The 22,814-nt window shown below is 37.9% G+C and overlaps 1 protein-coding gene across 1 annotated transcript in view; it reads right to left on the reverse strand.

The window, feature by feature from the left end:
* Positions 1-22,814, reverse strand: part of DCP1A (decapping mRNA 1A) — a 65,258-nt gene that overhangs the window by 13,595 nt on the left and 28,849 nt on the right. Inside the window, exons 5-6 of the mRNA XM_037798336.1 lie at positions 22,390-22,528; positions 15,814-15,927 (exon numbers count right to left, since the gene is read on the reverse strand). Of these exons, the coding sequence (XP_037654264.1) occupies positions 15,814-15,927; positions 22,390-22,528 (253 nt within the window). The remainder of the gene's footprint in view (positions 1-15,813; positions 15,928-22,389; positions 22,529-22,814) is intronic.

A 22,814-nucleotide genomic window follows, 5' to 3' on the forward strand; every position in this document is an offset into this window, starting at 1 on the left:
TGTAGAAAGTGACCCAGAAGTACTGATATGAAAGTTAAGACACAAAAATGGTAATAAAAGTTAAAGGAGCAAAGGCATAGTGTCAGAAGATTGCGGGGACAAGACAAAGATGGCAGGGACCACAAAGGGGTGGGGCCTCAAGCAGCACCAAGGGCAGCCAGACTCTGTTCCTTCTGAGTCCTGTAACTGGGGAATGTCATTCCCCTTGTGGAGTCTCAGCTCCTTTGTAAAGTAGGGAGGATCATTGGGATGCTTAAATGTACAGAACCCAGCACATACGAAGTGTCTGTTCTGCATTGGCTCTCATCATAACAACAGTAGAGAGTGAATTCCTCCAAGACCATCTTTCTTATTTATTCCCTGATCCCTGCCCTCCTTCCTGCCTGGACTTGCCTGCCCAAGCAATGGCACCACCACCCTGTAACGCAGATTCAGTAAGTACTCAGCAGAGGCTCGACAATGCTGTCTCCCAAAGGTCTCCCAGAGGGAGAAAGGTTAGCATACAGGAGAGAGGGAGCTCACCTGCAGGGCAGTGAACTTGAGGGGTAGGGGTGGAGGGAAAGGAATCCCCTTTGTCGAGGAGGGTCTCAAGTCAGAGGGAAAGGAGACTAGCACCACGGACTAAGGACACAGGAGAGTTTCCATGGCATGCAGGAGGGACACAAAGTTAGGGGAGTGCCATTTTGTATTTTCTCTCTGGCGTGGGGACAGTATCTGCTAGGTGAAGGGGGGGCAGGGCAGTTTGAAATAACTGTTGTAGAGGAAAAGGCAGCAGCCTCCTCAAGTCGCAAAAATTGTAACTGCATGCTCAATCGACCATTATATCTTAGAAAATATTCAATAAAGAGAATTCTATTAATATTAAAAAGCTGACATAACATACCATGGCAAGTTAATGTGACAAATGGCTTTTGTTTAAGGCAAAGAATTTCCAAAAAGCAAATTTAGTCTCCACCAATAATTTTGTAGAGTGACCTAGTAAGACTGTCTTTTCACAATACTTTCTAGCACTTTAAAGGATTTTCCACATTTAGAATCTCACTTCAAATTTAAGGCACTAGTAACATTTATTCACAAACTGTGGATGTAAAAATATGCAAAGATCTTACAAGGTTCCATTTCCTCCCAATTTACTTCTGAAAAACTAGAGCTCAGGGTCTGGAATCAAAGACACCTAGGTTCAATTTCTAGCTCTGTTACCTGAGAAAATGACATCATCTTTCTATTTAGTTCCTCATCTAAAAAATCAAGATCACTGTGGTAATTACCTCATAGGGATGTTGTAAAAATTAAATTCTGAATCTAATGTCTGGTGACCAAAAATCATTTAACAAATGGGAACTGGCTATTACCATCATTATGTGAACACCATGAAGTCTTAATAGCAATTACGAAAAATGTTTGGATGCTTTCTAAAAAAATGCCAAATAATCTCTGTTGGGATATTAAGAATTCATTGAGTCCTTCTAGAATATCATACCTCCACAATACAAAACAACAACAAAATCACTTGGTGGGATACCAAGGCTGGGCTATTTAAAAATGACCCTGTCACATCCCAAAGTAATTTGGACAGAGAATAAAATATGCAGTGGCCCCCTGAGGAGCTGGGGGAAAATGCAGAGGTGTTGGGCTTCCTCACCTGGATTGTTGCTGATCTCACAATCACTGAGGACTGGAGGTTTGATGTGCCAAGCCCTCTATCATGGGACTTGCCCTTATGAAGCTCATTACTGCAAAGGAGCGGCTAAACCTGCTTATTAATTGTGCCTAAGAGCCTCCCCTTGAGTGCCTCTTTGTTGCTCAGATGTGGCCCTCTCTCTCTGGCTGAGCCAACTTGGCAAGTGAACTCACTGCCCTACGTGGGATGTGACTCCTGGGGTGGGGGTGGGGGGTAAATCTCCCTGGCAACGCGGGATATGTCTCCCAGGAATGTATCGACCTGATATAGTGGGAATGAGAACATCTTATTGACCAGAAGGGGGATGCGAAATGAAACAAAATAAAGTTTCAGTGGCTGAGAGATTCCAAATGGAGTCAAGAGGTCACTGGTGGGCATTCTTAGGCACTATATAGATAACCCTTTTTAGGTTTTAATGCATTGGAATAGCTAGAAATAAATACCTAAAACCATCAAACTCAAACCAGTAGCCTGGACTCTTGAAGATGACTGTATAACAATATAGCTTACAAGGGGTGACAGCGTGATTGCGAAAGCCTTGTGGATCACACTCCCTTTATCCAGTGTATGGATGGATGAGTAGAAAAATGGGGACAAAAAACTAAACGAAAAATAGGGAGGAAGTGGGGGGGATATGATTTGGGTGTTCTTTTAAACTTTTATTTCTTATTTTTACTTTTTCTGGTACAAGGAAAATGTTCAAAAAATAGATTGGGGTGATGAATGCACAACTGTATGATGGTACTGTGAACTGATTGTACATTTTGGATGATTGTATGGTATGTGAATATATCTCAATAAATTTGAATTAAAAAAAAAAAGTCACTGTCATTCCCTGATGCAAGGAATCATCAAGCACATAGCTGTTTGTCGATTAAACCCCAATGGTAACATTTTAAACACATTCAATGCAAGTCAACATAGACAATGAATTTTCACTTGGGACAGAATTCTTGTTCCCTCCGTCCAGGTCATATAAAACTCTAGTGAGGTGCACAGGTTCTGTCTCCCCATTGCTGACCTGAGACTTACTCACTTTTGGATCCCTGGCACCAAATGTCTATTGATGAGCACAGAGATAATTTCTTTCTATACATATTTTAGAACAAAATGGTCAACATTGCTTGGCAAAATAAAAAAAGTATAGGAAAACCACAGTAATTTTTATTATGCAAATTATGAGGATCTTGTTCACCACACATTGTTTTATATATGTATGTATATGTAATACACATATCAGCATTTACACAGAAATACTTCATGCTGCTTCTCAACAACTTCTACCAGGCCAGGAACAGATTCTCAAACCTTCTATAGAATAGGGTGTGTAGTAATCCATTAGGGTTTCAGATGTCTTCTCACACATGAGAAGGAATGAAGTTGTGATGGCAATAGGAGACATCATAGCAGAGTGCTCACCGTGTAGGGCAGTTGCCTACATACTAAGGTGGCTCTACACTAAAAACTTTAAATTCATGACTAATCTGATTAATCATGTAAGCATGATTGTTATTGCCATCATATACCCAAGCACACTGACAGAACCAGACTCCAACCTGGTTCTAGCAATACAGTCCACATTCTTAACCATTATGCTACCGTGCTGAGATGGCAATTAAGCAAATTTCAGGCTACGAATCAAGTAGATGGCGCTATTTATTTTTGGAAATCAGAGGTGCAGCTGAGGCTTAAAAAACTAAGAGGTAGCTACAGGTCAAAATTCATGAGCTTTTGGAAATACCTACCTAGTTGAATTACAGCCACAAGAGCCTGGGTGAACAGAGTATACCTCTCCATACAAGCCCTCGAAGATTTTCAGATAGGTCTCTGGATTTGAGAGGACACTTCCTATACTTCTTCTTTCCCTATGCTCAGAAAAATGAATGCATTCTTCCATAGCTGGGCATAATTATTCACAGATTCATTTTCCATTAATCACAGAAAAAATGAAATTTTATTCTTTCCTCATGTCTGAATATGCTCAAAGACTGGATTCTAGGTTTTGTAATGCCTCACTTAAATCAAGTGTTGGTCTGACCATTTCCCTTGGGAAATGGAATTCACAGTGAGTTAACAGTATGTATGGTGTACAACAAAATTCTTATACATCTTATCAGGTACTACTTAGGTCCTTCCTCACCTCACAGCTCTTGCTGTTTAGAGATTTTCATATTTCTGTTTGGATTTATGATGTCCATGTCAGATTTCCCACCTCGTCACTGGACTGAACACACTGAAGCAAAAAACCAAACCAAGCCAAACAACAGGGAAACAGTCCCACAGTGCGTTTTAATAAGTGAATTTTGAAACTGTAATGGAATTTAATATTAAGGCTAGACAGTATTATTTGCTTCTCAGCAACAGATGGCAGCATTACTAAAGTAATCCTGCTACGAGGTATATATCTATATCTGTATTAATTTATATCTATATCTATATGTACACATTCAGAAGAACTGGAAGCAGGGAACTGAGCAAACATTTGCAAACTGACGTTCACAGTGGTATTATTCACAATTGCCAAAAGATGGAAACAACTCGAGTGTCCATCAACTGATGAATGGCTAAACAAAATGTGGTATATACTCACAATGGAACACTATTCAACTGTAAGAAGAAATGAAGTCCTGATGCATGTGACAATAAGGGTGAACCTTGAGAACATCATAATTGAGTGAAATAAGACAAACTCAAAAGGAAAAGTAATGTATGACCTCACTAATATGAACTAATTATAATGAGCAAACGCAAGGAGTTAATATCTAGACTATAGGTAACCAGAAGATAGAATAAGGGTAGAGAATGGGGAGATGATTCTTAACTTGTGCAGAATTTTTATTAAGGTTGTTTGCAAATGTTTGGAAATGGATAGAGATAATGGTATTATTGTGAGTGTAATTAACAGCGCTGAATTATGTGTGAGATTGTGGTAGAAAGGGGAAGTTTGGAGTCGCGTATGCCACTAAAAGGAAATCTAGAGGATGAAACATGGGACCGTATAATACAGTGAACCCTGTTGTGGATGACAAAGGTAGTCAATAGTACAAATAAGATACAAATGTTCTTCCATGAATAAGAATAAATGTATACCATTATTACAAGGTGTTAACAAAAGGGATATGTATGGGGAAAAATACAGCAAATGCAAACTATGGACTATAGTTAACAGTAATATTTTAATATTCTTCCATTGATTGTAATGAAGGTGCTAGCCCAATGCTAAGTGTCAAGAACAGAAGGCTGTAAGAGGGATGGGGTTTTTCTATTTGGAGCAATGAAAATGTTAAAAAATTGATTGTGGTGAAGAAAACAGAACTCTCTGATTATATACTGAAAGTCACTGATACTGAGAGCCACTGATTGTACACCTTGGAGGGACTATATGGTGTGTGAATAAAACTGCTTTAAAAAACCCCACAAAAATAAACAAAAGTAGTATATACATGCAATGGAATACTATTCAGTCATAAAAATGAATGTAGTACTGATACATGTTACTACATGAATGGACCCTGAAGACATCATATTGAGTGAAATAAGCCAGATACCTAAAGACAAATATTTTTATGATTTTACTTACATGAAATAGCTAGAATGTGCAAATTCATAGGCAGAAAGTAGATTGGAGGTTATCAGGGGCTGGATGGATAGAAGGAATGGGAAATTATTGCTTAATGGGTACACTGTTTCTGTGTGGGGTGAAGAAATGTTTTGGTATGGGAGGTGGTGATGGTAACACAAAACTGCGAATAATTAGTATCATTGGCTTGTACATATGAAAGTGGTTCAAATGGGACATTCTATGTTGTATATACGTAAGACAATAAATATGTTTTTTAAAAAGTATGTGAGAAATGAAGACTATCAACAACATCATTCTATTGGGATTAGATGGGTCACTTCCCTAGTACACTGAATTCTGTATGTCCACAGATCCATCACCCGTGCTTTTGTCAAAAGGCTGAGCATCTGTGGCTTGTGTGCTGCATTATTCACTTTTCTCCTAATGGACAGTGCTTATGGGCTTAGGGCATTTCTTTTTTTTTTGTTCATTTCTTCATCTGGGTCTCACAACTTTGTGAGTTAGGTGGTGTAAGAACCTTTAACCTCACGATTCAGAAAAGAAGAGAGAAGTGATTCATGATTCAGAAGGGGAAGTGACTGGCCACTGAACATCCACAGCTGATAAACTGGCCCACTGAACATCCATGGAAGATAAGTACCCTGGTCTTTTTTAAAAACAAAAACAAAAACAAAAACATGTATTTTTAAGAAATTAAATTTTACATAGCACCACTTTTAATATGTTTTATCTTCAGGATCCTAAATCTGAATACAGTAAAAATGGAACTTGGGAATGTAATATACAAAATCTGGTTTAAATTATCATCTATTTAAAACACACCGCTGAGGGGCGGGGCAAGATGGTGGACTGGTGAGCTGTATGTTTTAGTTACTCCTCCAGGAAAGTAGGTAGAAAGCCAGGAACTGAGTGGACTGGACACCACAGAGCAATCTGACTTTGGGCATACTTCATACAACACTCATGAACACGTCCAACTGCTGAGATCAGCGAAATCTGTAAGTTTTTGTGGCCAGGGGACCCGCACCCCTCCCTGCCAGGCTCAGTCCCATGGGAGGAGGGGCTGTCAGCTCCGGGAAGGAGAAGGGAGAACTGCAGTGGCAGCCCTTATAAGAAACTCATTCTACTGATCCAAACTCCAACCATAGATAGACTGAGACCAGACACCAGAGAATCTGAGAGCAGCCAGCCCAGCAGAGAGGAGACAGGCATAGAAAAAAACAACACGAAAAACTCCAAATAAAAGTGGAGGATTTTTGGAGTTCTGGTGAACATAGAAAGGGGAAGGGCAGAGCTCAGGCCCTCAGGCTCATATGCAAATCCCGAAGAAAAGCTGATCTCTCTGCCCTGTGGACCTTTCCTTAATGGCCCTAATTGCTTTGTCTCTTAGCATTTCAATAACCCATTAGATCTCTGAGGAGGGCCGTTTTTTTTTTTTTTTTTTTTTTTTTTTAAATCCTTTTTGCTTTTTCTAAAACAATTACTCTAAGAAGCTCAATACAGAAAGCTTCAAAGAATTGAAATTTGGGCAAGTCAAGTCAAGAGCAGAACTAAGAGAGCTCTGAGACAAAAGGCAATAATCCAGTGGCTGAGAAAATTCACTAAACAACACAACTTCCCAAGAAAAGGGGGGTGTCCGCTCACAGCCACCATCCTGGTGGACAGGAAACACTCCTGCCCATCGCCAGCCCCATAGCCCAGAGCTGCCCCAGACAACCCAGTGTGACGGAAGTGCTTCAAATAACAGGCACACACCACAAAACTGGGCGTGGACATTAGCCTTCCCTGCAACCTCAGCTGAATGTCCCAGAGCTGGGAAGGGGGAGCAGTGTGAATTAACAGAGCCCCATTCAGCCATCATTTGAGCAGACTGGGAGCCTCCCAACACAGCCCAGCAGCCCAGAACTGCCCTGGGGGGACGGCACTCACCTGCGACATAGCACAGTCATCCCTCAACAGAGGACCCGGGGTGCACAGCCTGGAAGAGGGGCCCACTTGCAAGTCTCAGGAGCCATACGCCAATACCAAAGACTTGTGGGTCAGTGGCAGAGACAAACTGTGGCAGGACTGAACTGAAGGATTAGACTATTGCAGTAGCTTTAAAACTCTAGGATCATCAGGGAGATTTGATTGTTAGGGCCACCCCCCCTCCCCGACTGCCCAGAAACACGCCCCACATACAGGGCAGGCAACACCAACTACACACGCAAGCTTGGGACACCAATTGGGCCCCACAAGACTCACTCCCCCACTCACCAAAAAGGCTAAGCAGGGGAGATCTGGCTTGTGGAGAACAGGTGTCTCGTGGATGCCACCTGCTGGTTAGTTAGAGAAAGTGTACTCCACGAAGCTGTAGATCTGATAAATTAGAGATAAGGACTTCAACTGGTCTACAAACCCTAAAAGAACCCTATCAAGGTCAGCAAATGCCACGAGGCCAAAAACAACAGAAAATTATAAAGCATATGAAAAAACCAGACGATATGGATAACCCAAGCCCAAGCACCCAAATCAAAAGACCAGAAGAGACACACCTAGAGCAGCTACTCAAAGAACTAAAGATGAACAATGAGACCCTAGTACGGGATATGAAGGAAATCAAGAAGACCCTAGAAGAGCATAAAGAAGACATTGCAAGACTAAATAAAAAAATGGATGATCTTATGGAAATTAAAGAAACTGTTGACCAAATTAAAAAGATTCTGGACACTCATAGTACAAGACTAGAGGAAGTTGAACAACGAATCAGTGACCTGGAAGATGACAGAATGGAAAATGAAAACATAAAAGAAAGAATGGGGAAAAAAATTGAAAAACTCGAAATGGACCTCAGGGATATGATAGATAATATGAAACGTCCGAATATAAGACTCATTGGTGTCCCAGAAGGGGAAGAAAAGGGTAAAGGTCTAGGAAGAGTATTCAAAGAAATTGTTGGGGAAAACTTCCCAAATCTTCTAAACAACATAAATACACAAATCATAAATGCTCAGCGAACTCCAAATAGAATAAATCCAAAAAAACCCACTCCGAGACATATACTGATCACACTGTCAAACATAGAAGAGAAGGAGCAAGTTCTGAAAGCAGCAAGAGAAAAGCAATTCACCACATACAAAGGAAACAGCATAAGACTAAGTAGTGACTACTCAGCAGCCACCATGGAGGCGAGAAGGCAGTGGCACGATATATTTAAAATTCTGAGTGAGAGGAATTTCCAGCCAAGAATACTTTATCCAGCAAAGCTCTCCTTCAAATTTGAGGGAGAGCTTAAATTTTTCACAGACAAAGAAATGCGGAGAGAATTTGCTAACAAGAGACCTGCCCTACTGGAGATACTAAAGGGAGCCCTACAGACAGAGAAACAAAGACAGGACAGAGAGACTTGGAGAAAGGTTCAGTACTAAAGAGATTCGGTATGGGTACAATAAAGGATATTAATAGAGAGAGGGAAAAATATGGCAAACATAATCCAAAGGATAAGATGGCCGATTCAAGAAATGCCTTCACGGTTTTAATGTTGAATGTAAATGGATTAAACTCCCCAATTAAAAGATATAGATTCGCAGAATGGATAAAAAAAAATGAACCATCAATATGCTGCATACAAGAGACTCATCTTAGACACAGGGACACAAAGAAATTGAAAGTGAAAGGATAGAAAAAAATATTTCATGCAAGCTACAAGCAAAAGAAAGCAGGTGTAGCAATATTAATCTCAGATAAAATAGACTTTAAATGCAGGGATGTATTGAGAGACAAAGAAGGCCACTACATACTAATAAAAGGGGCAATTCAACAAGAAGAAATAACAATCGTAAATGTCTATGCACCAAATCAAGGTGCCACAAAATACATGAGAGAAACACTGGCAAAACTAAAGGAAGCAATTGATGTTTCCACAATAACTGTGGGAGACTTCAACACATCACTCTCTCCTATAGATAGATCAACCAGACAGAAGACCAATAAGGAAACTGAAAACCTAAACAATCTGATAAATGAATTAGATTTAACAGACATCTACAGGACATTACATCCCAAATCACCAGGATACACATACTTTTCTAGTGCTCACGGAACTTTCTCCAGAATAGATCATATGCTGGGACATAAAACAAGCCTCAATAAATTTAAAAAGATTGAAATTATTCAAAGCACATTCTCTGACCACAATGGAATACAATTAGAAGTCAATAACCATCAGAGACTTAGAAAATTCACAAATACCTGGAGGTTAAACAACACACTCCTAAACAATCAGTGGGTTAAAGAAGAAACAGCAAGAGAAATTGCTAAATATATAGAGACGAATGAAAATGAGAACACAACATACCAAAACCTATGGGATGCAGCAAAAGCAGTGCTAAGGGGGAAATTTATAGCACTAAACGCATATATTAAAAAGGAAGAAAGGGCCAAAATCAAAGAACTAATGGATCAACTGAAGAAGCTAGAAAATGAACAGCAAACCAATCCTAAACCAAGTAGAAGAAAAGAAATAACAAGGATTAAAGCAGAAATAAATGACATAGAGAACAAAAAATACAATAGAGAGGATAAATATCACCAAAAGTTGGTTCTTTGAGAAGATCAACAAGATTGCCAAGCCCCTAGCTAGACTGACAAAATAAAAAAGAGAGAAGACACATATAAACAAAATAATGAATGAAAAAGGTGACATAACTGCAGATCCTGAAGAAATTAAAAAAATTATAAGAGGATACTATGAACAACTGTATGGCAACAAACTGGATAATGTAGAGGAAATGGACAATTTCCTGGAAACATATGAACAACCTAGACTGACCAGAGAAGAAATAGAAGACCTCAACCAACCCATCACAAGCAAAGAGATCCAATCAGTCATCAAAAATCTTCCCACAAATAAATGCCCAGGGCCAGATGGCTTCACAGGGGAATTCTACCAAACTTTCCAGAAAGAACTGACACCAATCTTACTCAAACTCTTTCAAAACATTGAAGAAAATGGAACACTACCTAACTCATTTTATGAAGCTAACATCAATCTAATACCAAAACCAGGCAAAGATGCTACAAAAAAGGAAAACTACCGGCCAATCTCCCTAATGAATATAGATGCAAAAATCCTCAACAAAATACTTGCAAATCGAATCCAAAGACACATTAAAAAAATCATACACCATGACCAAGTGGGGTTCATTCCAGGCATGCAAGGATGGTTCAACATAAGAAAATCAATCAATGTATTACAACACATTAACAAGTCAAAAGGGAAAAATCAAATGATCATCTCAATAGATGCTGAAAAAGCATTTGACAAAATCCAACATCTGTTTTTGATAAAAACACTTCAAAAGGTAGGAATTGAAGGAAACTTCCTCAATATGATAAAGAGCATATATGAAAAACCCACAGCCAGCATAGTACTCAATGGTGAGAGACTGAAAGCCTTCCCTGTAAGATCAGGAACAAGACAAGGATGCCCGCTGTCACCACTGTTATTCAACATTGTGCTGGAAGTGCTAGCCAGGGCAATCCGGCAAGACAAAGAAATAAGAGGCATCCAAATTGGAAAAGAAGAAGTAAAACTGTCATTGTTTGCATATGATATGATCTTATATCTGGAAAACCCTGAGAAACTGACGATACAGCTACTAGAGCTAATAAACAAATTTAGCAAAGTAGCGGGATACATCATTAATACACGTAAATCAGTAATGTTTCTATATGCTAGAAATGAACAAACTGAAGAGACACTCAAGAAAAAGATACCATTTTCAATAGCAACTAAAAAAATCAAGTACCTAGGAATAAACTTAACCAAAGATGTAAAAGACCTATACAAAGAAAACTACATAACTCTACTAAAAGAAATAGAAGGGGACCTTAAAAGATGGAAAAATATTCCATGTTCATGGATAGGAAGGCTAAATGTCATTAAGATGTCAATTCTACCCAAACTCATCTACAGATTCAATGCAATCCCAATCAAAATTCCAACAACCTACTTTGCAGACTTGGAAAAGCTAGTTATCAAATTTATTTGGAAAGGGAAGATGCCTCAAATTGCTAAAGACACTCTAAAAAAGAAAAACAAAGTGGGAGGACTTACACTCCCTGACTTTGAAGCTTATTATAAAGCCACAGTTGTCAAAACAGCATGGTACTGGCACAAAGATAGACATATAGATCAATGGAATCGAATTGAGAATTCAGAGATAGACCCACAGATCTATGGCCAACTGATCTTTGATAAGGCCCCCAAAGTCACTGAACTGAGTCATAATGGTCTTTTTAACAAATGGGGCTGGGAGAGTTGGATATCCATATCCAAAAGAATGAAAGAGGACCCCTACCTCACACCCTACACAAAAATTAACTCAAAATGGACGAAAGATCTCAATATAAAAGAAAGTACCATAAAACTCCTAGAAGATAATGTAGGAAAACATCTTCAAGACCTCGTATGAGGCGGCCACTTCCTAGACTTTACACCCAAAGCACAAGCAACAAAAGAAAAAATAGATAAATGTGAACTCCTCAAGCTTCGAAATTTCTGCACCTCAAAGGAATTTCTCAAAAAGGTAAAGAGGCAGCCAACTCAATGGGAAAAAATTTTTGGAAACCATGTATCTGACAAAAGACTGATATCTTGCATATATAAAGAAATCCTACAACTTAATGACAATAGTACACACAGCCCAATTATAAAATGGGCAAAAGATACGAAAAGAGAGTTCTCTGAAGAGGAAATATGGATGGCCAAGAAACACATGAAAAAATGTTCAGCTTCACTAGCTATTAGAGAGATGCAAATTAAGACCACAATGAGATACCATCTAACACCGATTAGAATGGCTGCCATTAAACAAACAGGAAACTACAAATGCTGGAGGGGATGTGGAGAAATTGGAACTCTTATTCATTGTTGGTGGGACTGTATAATGGTTCAGCCACTCTGGAAGTCAGTCTGGCAGTTCCTTAGAAAACTAATATAGAGTTACCATTCGATCCAGTGATTGCACTTCTCGGTATATACCCGGAAGATCGGAAAGCAGTGACACGAACAGATATCTGCACGCCAATGTTCATAGCAGCATTATTCACAATTGCCAAGAGATGGAAACAACCCAAATGTCCTTCAACAGATGAATGGATAAATAAAATGTGGTATATACACACGATGGAATACTATGCGGCAGTAAGAAGGAACGATCTTGTGAAACATATGACAACATGGATGAACCTTGAAGACATAATGCTGAGCAAAATAAGCCAGGCACAAAAAGAGAAATATTATATGCTACCACTAATGTGAACTTTGAAAAATGTAAAACAAATGGTTTATAATGTAGAATGTAGGGGAACTAGCAATAGAGAGCAATTAAGGAAGGGGGAACAATAATCCAAGAAGAACAGATAAGCTATTTAACGTTCTGGGGATGCCCAGGATGACTATGGTCTGTTAATTTCTGATGGATATAGTAGGAACAAGTTCACAGAAATGTTGCTATATTAAGTAACTTTCTTGGGGTAAAGTAGGAACAGGTTGGAAGTAAAGCAATTATCTTAGGTTAGTAGTCTTTTTCTTACTCCCTTGTTATGGTCTCTTTGAAATGTTCTTTTATTGTATGTTTTTTTTTTTTTTAATTTTTTTTCATACAGTTGATTTAAAAGAGAAAGGAAAGTTAAAAAAAAAGAAGAAAAACAAGGAAAAAAATATGTAGTGCCCCCTTGAGGAGCCTGTGGAGAATGCAGGGGTATTGGCCTACCCCACCTCGATGGTTGCTAACATGACCACAGACATAGGGGACTGGTGGTTTGATGGGTTGAGCCCTCTACCATAGGTTTTACCCTTGGGAAGATGGTTGCAGCAAAGGAGAGGCTAGGCCTCCCTATAATTGTGCCTAAGAGCCTCCTCCTGAATGCCCCTTTGTTGCTCAGATGTGGCCCTCTCTCTCTAGCTAAGCCAACTTGAAAGGTGAAATCACTGCCCTCCCCACTACGTGGGATCAGACACCCAGGGGAGTGAATCTCCCTGGCAACGTGGAATATGACTCCCGGGGAGGAATGCAGACTTGGCATCGTGGGACGGAGAACATCTTCTTGACCAAAAGGGGGATGTGAAAGGAAATGAAATAAGCTTCAGTGGCAGAGAGATTCCAAAAGGAGCCGAGAGGTCACTCTGGTGGGCACTCTCACGCACACTTTAGACAACCCTTTTTAGGTTCTGAAGAATTGGGGTAGCTGGTGGTGGATACTTGAAACTATCAAACTACAACCCAGAACCCATGAATCTCGAAGACAATTGTATAAAAATGTAGCTTATGAGGGGTGACAATGGGATTGGGAAAGCCATAAGGACCACACTCCACTTTGTCTAGTTTATGGATGGATGAGTAGAAAAATAGGGGAAGGAAACAAACAAACACACAGACAAAGGTACCCAGTGTTCTTTTTTACTTCAATTGCTCTTTTTCACTTTAATTATTATTCTTGTTATTTTTGTGTGTGTGCTAATGAAGGTGTCAGGGATTGATTTAGGTGATGAATGTACAACTATGTAATGGTACTGTGAACAATCGAATGTACGATTTGTTTTGTATGACTGCATGGTATGTGAATGCATCTCAATAAAATGAAGATTAAAAAAAAAAAATAATAAAATAAAATACACCGCTGATGGGAATGTAACATGATACAGCCACTCTGGAAAACTGTTTTGCAGTTTCTTATGAAACTAAAACAATTCAATTCCCCTATGGCCCAGCAATTGCAGTATTGAGCATTTATCCCCCAAAAATGGTAATTTATGTTCACACAAAAATCTGTATATGAATGTTCACAGCAGTTTTATTCATAATAGCCCAAACTGGAAACAACCCATATGTCCTTCATCAGTTGAATGGTTAAAGAAACTAATTACAAACACATGCACCCTGACACAAATGAATACTTGTAAAGCAGGCAGGGAATTGGACCAAGGACCAGGGGATTGGATCAAGGCCATTATCCTGACTGTGATACTGTACTATATTTTACAAGATGTTATCAGTGGGAAAATGGTTAAATTGTACATGGGGTCCCCCTGAATTATTTATTACAATTACATATGAATCTAAAATCATTTCAAAATAAAGTTTAATATAAAAATTATGGGTTTTACTTGATCATGAAAAATATGTTTATCAGGCCATCAGTTATAAAGAGAATTCATTCATTCAACAAATATTTAAAATGCTAGGAGCTGAGGATGCAGCAATGACAGACAAAGCAATCAAAACTGACTTCTCATGGAGCTTACATTCTGGTGAGGGAAAGACAAGACAATGAATAAACAAGAAAAATACAAATGATGTCAACCTAGAAGTCTTAGGGAGAAACAAAGCATAGCAGGAATACAGGAATAGGGGGTGGGGTGGGGAATTCTTATTTTAAAGAGGGTGGTCAGAAGACTGTCTCACTTATATGGAGGACACATATGGGAGGAAAGTATTACAGGCTACAGTAATGGCAAGTGCAAAGGTCTGTCCTGAGGCAGGAGCATGCGTGGCACATTTGAAAAAGAGCATGCAAGCCAATGAGGCTGGTGCTAAGTGAGAGAGGGAGCTGAGGCCTGAGGTAGTGGGGTCAGATCAGGGCCTCATGACCACTGTCCCGATCCTGGCTTTTATTTGAGTGAGATGGGAAACCAGTGGAGAATTTTGAGCAGAGGAATGTCATGATCTGACTTATGATTTTCCAGATTGATTTTTGCTGCTGGGTTTAAGATAGGTAAGGTTAATTAATGTCACCAAATTGTACACAGAAAGTGATACAAATGGAAATTTTGTGTTATATGTTACCACTACCCCTACACCCCACCCCCCCGCCAAAAAAGAAAAAAAAAAAAAAGAACGGAGGTAGGGAACATGGAGCTAATCCTTTAGAGTTTCTGTTGGGAGTCATGGAAAACTTTTGGTAATGGATAGCGGTGATAGTGGCACAACATTATGAATGAGATTAACATGAATGAATTGTATAATTGAGAGCAGATATAATGGGAAATTTTAGGTTTATATGTTACTAGAATAAAAATTTAAAACAACCCAAAAAAACAAAGAAGTGTACAATACAAAGAATGACTCCTAATGCAAATTATGAACTACAGTTAATAGTATAATTATAATAAAACTTATCAATTGTAATAGAGGTACTACATTAATGCAAAATGTTATTAATAGGGAAAACTGCATACATGTGTGTGTGTGTGGGGGGTTATATGAGAACTCTATTTTCTGCATGATTTTTCTGTAAACTTACAAATACTCTATTTAAAAACAAAAACAGGTCAGGGAATGGCTAAGGCAAAAGTAAAAGTTGGGAGACTAGATAGGAGGCTCCTGCAAACTGAGATGAATGACGATTATGCGCAACAGGAAAAGGGTACACATCATGATGTTGCTGCATGTATGTACCTTGAAAGATAAGTGACAAATCAAAGTTACATTGCATTAAAATCCTTAAAAAAAATCAGTCTTTGTTTTGTTAACTTGGACAAAGCTAGGGCTTTAGCTGTACAAACCTTATCTTGTGACCCAGAGGGTGTCTCTTCTAGAGTCTCGGTGCTTCCCAGATTGGAGAGCTGAGTGCTTGGCTGTAACCCAGGGCTGGAGATATTTGAGTCACCGATCTGATTCTTTAAAACAGAAAAGAAAAGAAACAAAATGTATTATTATCACATGAAAAAAACTGCTATCATTTGGTTTACAAAACAGTATTTGAGGTTATCAGAGACGTTATTTTTTAAAAACAAGCAAAAAATTCCTGAAATGTTTGCTTTGGATTCTCATGTAAATAGCTTATATAATAAAATTTCTGGAAAGTTGGCATTTGATTTCATACAACAGTTAGCAAAATTATTTTTATCACACTTTTAAGGAAAAGCTGATGGCATTAGCACATATTCTTTTCTACTTTATTTTTAAAATTAACATATAGTAAAATTAACTTTTTTGGGGGGGTATGCAGTTCTATTTGTGTAACCATCATACAATCAGAATACAAAACAGTTCCATCCTGTCAACTCCCACCCCCCATGTATTAGTCATGCCCTCCCCTTCCATTCTTGGCAGCCACAGCTCTGTTCTCCATTACCACAATATTGTCTTTTTGAAAATGTCATATAAATGGCATCATATAGCATGTAATCTTTTGAGACTGGCTTCGTTCACTCAGCATTTATGCCTTTGAGATTCATCCAAGCTGTTGTACGATATCAATAGTTTATTATTTTTTATTGCTCAGTATTATTCCACTGTATGAATGTATCATGGTTCATTTCAACCATTCGCCCATAGGACTTTATGGTGTTTTCAGTTTTTTTGACTATAAATATAGCTACCTAAACACATGTGTACAGGTTTTTGTGTGGGTGGACAAAAAAGTTACATTTCTCTAAGGCAAACATCTATGCGTGATACTGCTGGGTCATATGATATATTTTTCTTTTTATAAGTTTTATAGTTTTATATTTTACATATAGCTCTATGATCCATTTTGAGTTGATTTTTGTATAAGGTGTGATATTTAGATTGAGGTTGAATTTTTTGCAGATGGATGTCCAATAGCTTTTTATTTTTAAATGCAATTTTACTGAGATACATCACACACCATATAATCCATTAAAGGAATACCATCAATGGCTCACAGTATCGTCATATAAATGTGCATTCATCACATGTCCAAAAGTTTTAACACCATTTGTTAAAATCAACATATATTTTTATAAATTAAATTACACTTTGCCAGAGATGACAAAATAGTTGTTAAACAGTACTTAAAAATTCCTAACTTGTATGACCCCAAAAGTGAAAATATTTTTGTTCTTAAAAAGAATCTTCATACACCAATGTTCATAGCAGCAAATGTCGATAAAGATGAATGGATGAACAATATGTGATAAATACCTATAACGGAATATTATTTAGCCATAAAAAGGAATGAAGTTCTGATACATGCTACTACATGGATGTTTCGATAATGGATGGCGGTGAGGGCTGTGCAACACTGTGAATGTGATTAATTCAACTGAATTATATGGTTGAGATGGGAAATTTCATGTGGAATATGTTTCCACAATTAAAAAAAGAGACTAAAGAGACATTGACAATTAAATGCAATATATGATCCTGGATCTAATAATGAAGAAAGGATATTACTGGGAAAATGAAAAAACTGGAATATAGATTATAAGCTTTATATCAATGTTAAATTATTTGAACTTGATAACTGTACTTAAGGTAGCTGCAAAAGTGAATATCCTTGTTCTTAGGAAACATACATGTTAATATTACATCTCAAAGAGCATAATATAAACAACTTACTCTCAAATGTTTAGAAGACAGAAAGAATGATATAATAAATGTGGCACAAAGTTAAAATGAGCAAATCTGGGTACCTGGGGAGGGGACATATTGGAGTTCTTTATATTGGTTTTATTATTTTGCAACTGTTGTGTAAGTTTGAAATTAAAAAAAAAAGGAATCCTCAAAAAATGATCACTACATGGATATGGGATTATGAGTTTTCAGCAACTAAGTTATTTATGGCTAACAGACCTAGCATCTGGTGAGCATTATCCTTGTTTTAACAGACACCAAAAACAGTTTAAGAAAATCAAGAGATAAGGCTATTAACAAAAAACCCCCCTGAACCACAGTCTGGAAAGAGAGATTTTCTTGAGATTACACAGTATGTGCTTAGCCTGGAAATATGTACTTAAATGTTCATCTATTGGAGAACATGCTTTTTTTTTTCTATTAATTGACTTAATCTTTATCATTTCAGAACATCATTTACTCAGTGTTACTCATTTGAACAGAGATGAAATAGTCTGTGAAAGTCTATGAAATATCGTAATGCTCTAACACACTTTCCTTTGTGCCACATCACCATCAACCAATATTAACAATTACATTGTATTACAGAAAACATAAACTCAAAACATTGTAACAAATTCTTAAAACAGGAGGTACAAATGCTCAGAACCATTTAAAACATTGAGAGTTTCACATAAAAACCCAGATTTGTCATTTTTAGAGAGAAACTGGCTGACTTGGCAACACTAGCTCATCTGTCAGTAACTGGCTGGAGCTGGGCTGCAGATGATCCTTTCACACAGGGTACAAGGTCTCAGTTTGCTCTAGTTCGATCCTGGCTTCTTTTACTAACATGACCTACCTGGCTCATGGGGCATTTGAGTATTATGTCATACCTAACTTAAACATAAGCTTTGACACTTGTTCATTCTTTAAAAGTTCTCAAGAATTTCAATTTTTTTTTTTTTTTAACAGTTGTGCAGAGTCTTTCTTGGGAGGTTTTAAATATGTTTGTTAATAATAGTACACAGTGTTTGTAAGGATTAGGGGACACAGACAATCACAGACCAAGTTTCTGGGGAATAATTTTACAATATTTGATGAAAACCTTAAAAATGTCAAAATTCTTTGATCTACCAATTTCATTTCAAGTAATTTATGTTAAGAAAATATTAGTGCATTAGGACATGAAGATCAGCATTAAGAATATATTGCCATATTCTTAATAAAAAGAATTAGAAAAACCTGGGGTATCATTTATATAAACCATGGAAGGAAAAATACAGCACAGCTATTACATCATATTATTTTTCTCAAAAATCTTTCTTTTTCCTACATGAAACCTTACAGGGGTTCCCAGTGAGACAGGTAACAACAATAAGGTAGATAACGGAGAAAAGCTTCAGTTGAAGTGGGAGATGAAGCCCCAAATCTGTCCCCTTGGCCAACCCCTCACATACCACTATAGAACCCTTGCAGTGATAATTTGAAAAATCAGTGGTAGAGACAAATAGTTATTGTCCATAAAAAGATACTGTTCTATGGGGGAAAAAAGGTTACAAAAAAGCATTTAATAAAACTAACATACCACACACAGTAGGACATACTTTTACATATTTTTGGAAGGATACATGAGGTATTAGCAGTGATTATTTCTAGATGGTAGAATTATGTTTTTTTCCCCTTATTTGTTCACTGTGATTATTAAATATAAAATGTTCTATAATTAATATGTATTGCTTACATAGTAAGAAAACTATCAGCTCCTATTTTTTATGAAGAGAGAAATCTGGCTTTTCTTAATTTGTTGCAATTCAGCTGAAACCAATCAACCAAACAACACTGCCCCTCCCATTCCCTCAAGTCTAGAATTACCTCCTGTGGCTAGAAGCAACTCAGAATGGGCCAACTGCACAGGAATGTAGTTTCAACTGCCTTTCTTTACATTAAAAATAGGGAAAGTTGGTCAAAACAAACTTTAGCATCTAAAAAGAAAATGCTTACTATAGAGAGATTTTATTTTCAAATAGTCTTTAATTCCTTTAAGTACCCTACTCAAAGTATGGAATTTCAGTCATGAGTCCAAAACTACTGATTAATCATTACATTTTATGCATTTGCCTTATAGATCCTATAGTAAGTAAAAAGTGGAGTTACAAACCAAAAATACAAAGGTCCTGGCATTCATGTTTACCTATGTCATTACCCTCACCAGAAATCATTATTTCTTCATGTGGCTCCAATCTTGTCTACTGTCCTTTTCTGTCAACCTGCAGTCTCTTTAACATCTCTTGTAGGACTGGTTTAGTGGTCATGGCTCCTTCAGCTTTTGTTTATCTGAGAAAGTCTTAATCATTTTTGCAAGACAGTGTAGTCAGGTATGGAATTCTTAGTTGGTAATTTTTTTGCCTTTAAAACTTTAAGTATGTCACCCCAACTGCCTTCTTGCTTCCATGGTTTCTGGTGAGAAATCGGCACGTAATTTTATTGAGGCTACCTTGTATATGACATGTTTTTCTCTTGGGGATTTAAGAATTCTCTCTTTTATCTTTGGCATTTTGACAGGTTGATTATATGTCATGCTGTGGGTCTGTTTGGGTTTATCCTGTTTGGAGTTCGTTTAGTGTCTTGATGTATACATTCAAGTATATCATTAAATTGGGGAAGTTTTCAGCCATTATTTCTTTGACTATTTTCTCTGCCCCTTTCTTTTGTCTCCTTCTGGGACTTCAACATGCATCTATTGGTATGCTTGATGGTGTTCCACAGGCTTCTCAGGCTCTGTTTACTTTACTTCATTCTTTCTTCTCTCTGCTCCACAGAATGAATGATTTCAATGGTCTTATCTTCAATTCTCCGATTCTTTCTTCTGCTAGCTCCAGACTTCTGTTGAATCCTCTAGGGAATTTTAAGTTTCTGTTATTATTATCTTCAGCTCTGTTTGGTTCTTTTTCATAATTTCCACCTCTCTATTGGTACTCTCTTTGCATTCATCTATTGTTTTCTCGATTTCCTTTAGTTCTTTGTCCATGTTTTCCTTTAGCTCTCTGAGCATATTTAGAACCATTCTTTCCAAGTCTTTGTCTGGTATGGCCCAGGTGTGGTCTTCCTCATTGATGGTTTCTAACGCTTTTTGTAATCTTTTGTTGAAACATGGATATTTTGATATTTTAATGTGTCATCCTGGCATTTAGACTCTAAGGCATTTGTTCCTTAAGTTTGTATCCAGTTAGTGTTTTGACAGAGCTTTCCTTGACTGCCAGGAGCTAACCAAAAAACAAAAAAGGGGAAAAAAAAAAAACCCAAAACAAAACACCTTTCCCCACCTTTGCAGACTGATTTGTGCAAGTGCTTTCCTTTAGGGCTTATCCATACAGTGAGTTTGGAGAAGAGCTCCAGTCTAAGGCATAAGGGTCTCCTCGATCCTTTCTGCACATGCATTTTATCTTGGGCTGTACATGTGGCACTAAGAATTCCTCTGCTTATATGGATACAAATATCCCCTCTTCTCTAGGAAACAACTTTTCATGGTCCCAGACACGGCACTGTATGTCCAATGGCCAGCAATCCTGTGCCTCAGGCAGCATGGCCTGACTGTTCTCCCACAGCTTTCCGTAGGACAGAGCCATGAACTGCCTTCTACATGTGGGACAAGTTTTGGGACAGCAAGTCCCTCAGGCCATTACCAGACAGATTGGGTAGTGGATGAAAAATGGTTCTGTGGTCAAATAAATCTGGGAACTAGAGTTACCGTTTTTTTTTTTTACTGTGGAACTTCCCAGAGTACTGACCATAGTAAAGACCCAAAAGTATGTAGAATGGAGAAGCCAAACTCATTTGACCAAGGAACTTTTTTCAAGGATCATTTGTGTTAGTAACCTTGAAGCCAGTGTCATAATAAAACTGTTTGGACAATATAACCCTAGATAGTGCTTTCCAAACTTTGCTCTTTTTACTTTTGTTGAAGAAAGGATTAAATAAGAAACGAAAGAAAAGCAATCAACCTAATGTTCAGTGAAGTCAGGTGACAATTTTAATTCTGCTGAAACAGTGCAGTGGAAACCTTCAGTCTCACTCCAAGAAAGTGTAGGACTTCAAGGTGCTGATGTCAAGTCAAAAGCTAGGACAATTCCATAGCCACAAGGTTTTGAAAACCACTGAGTGCATGGCACAAAGTAGACAACTTATAAATACATTGTTGAATAAACTAACAAATGTACTCCAGCATCCACTTTATACAGCTTTTGGAAGACAATATTATCAGTTAACTTAACAAGATAAAATGTAAAGAGAAGAGGAAGAAAAAATGGAATTTCAGAAGCTTCTCATTTGGGTAAAGTTCCTTAAAGAAGGGTGTGCACCCATCACCAATGAAAGACCATAAATGTCTCTTTTAATATCATGGGGTATAAATCATAATAAAGTCAAAGGTGTAGATACCTACACAAATTCCTCAGCCCAGTGAGCATATTAAAAGAGACTGCAGGAATGAAGAAGAGGCATGAAGCTTTTCCAGAACTACCTGTAGCAGTCTAACTTCGGCATTCCAAATCTACTTTCTCCTGTAGTGATTTTACAGGAAGAAAAAAAGAGCATCCTTTTTCCTGACAAAATCAACTACTCTGAGATAAGCAGATTTATTTCCTTATCTCTTAGGCTTACTACAACACATGATTTCTGTTTGAGCAAATACTTCTGTTGCCCTGGAGGTGACCCCCAGTCCATGACCTGCCTCCTCCTCCCCTCCCCATCTTCCCTAGTCAGCACCCAGAGAGTCTCACCCTTTCATACTCATCCTTGGCTCTGCTCAGCATCTCCAGGATGTCGATGGGCCTGTGGTCACTGCAGCCATTGGCCTGACTGGGACTCTGCTTATCCTGAGCAGCCTGCTGGGATCGCTGTGTCTCCTCTTCTACCACTCTAGAGGAGGAGAACCATGTTTTAGAAAGGCCTTGTTAGACATAATCTGACCTGAGAATTCTTTTAGTATCTATCTTCCAAGGATACAATAACAGTGTCACAAGATGACATTTTCCTCACAATACAAAATACAGAGCCTTCGTTACTTCATCCCAAGAATACGTAACTTACCATTTCACCATTCTCATTTAAAACAGTGCCAATCAATATTCATCTTTAGAAGGACAAAAAAGAAAAAAAATACAGAATTCTTTCTTAGGGTTGGTGGAAATAGGTATATTAAAAA

This window comes from Choloepus didactylus, chromosome 1 (assembly GCF_015220235.1).
Source record: "Choloepus didactylus isolate mChoDid1 chromosome 1, mChoDid1.pri, whole genome shotgun sequence".
NCBI classification, from domain to species: domain Eukaryota; kingdom Metazoa; phylum Chordata; class Mammalia; order Pilosa; family Megalonychidae; genus Choloepus; species Choloepus didactylus.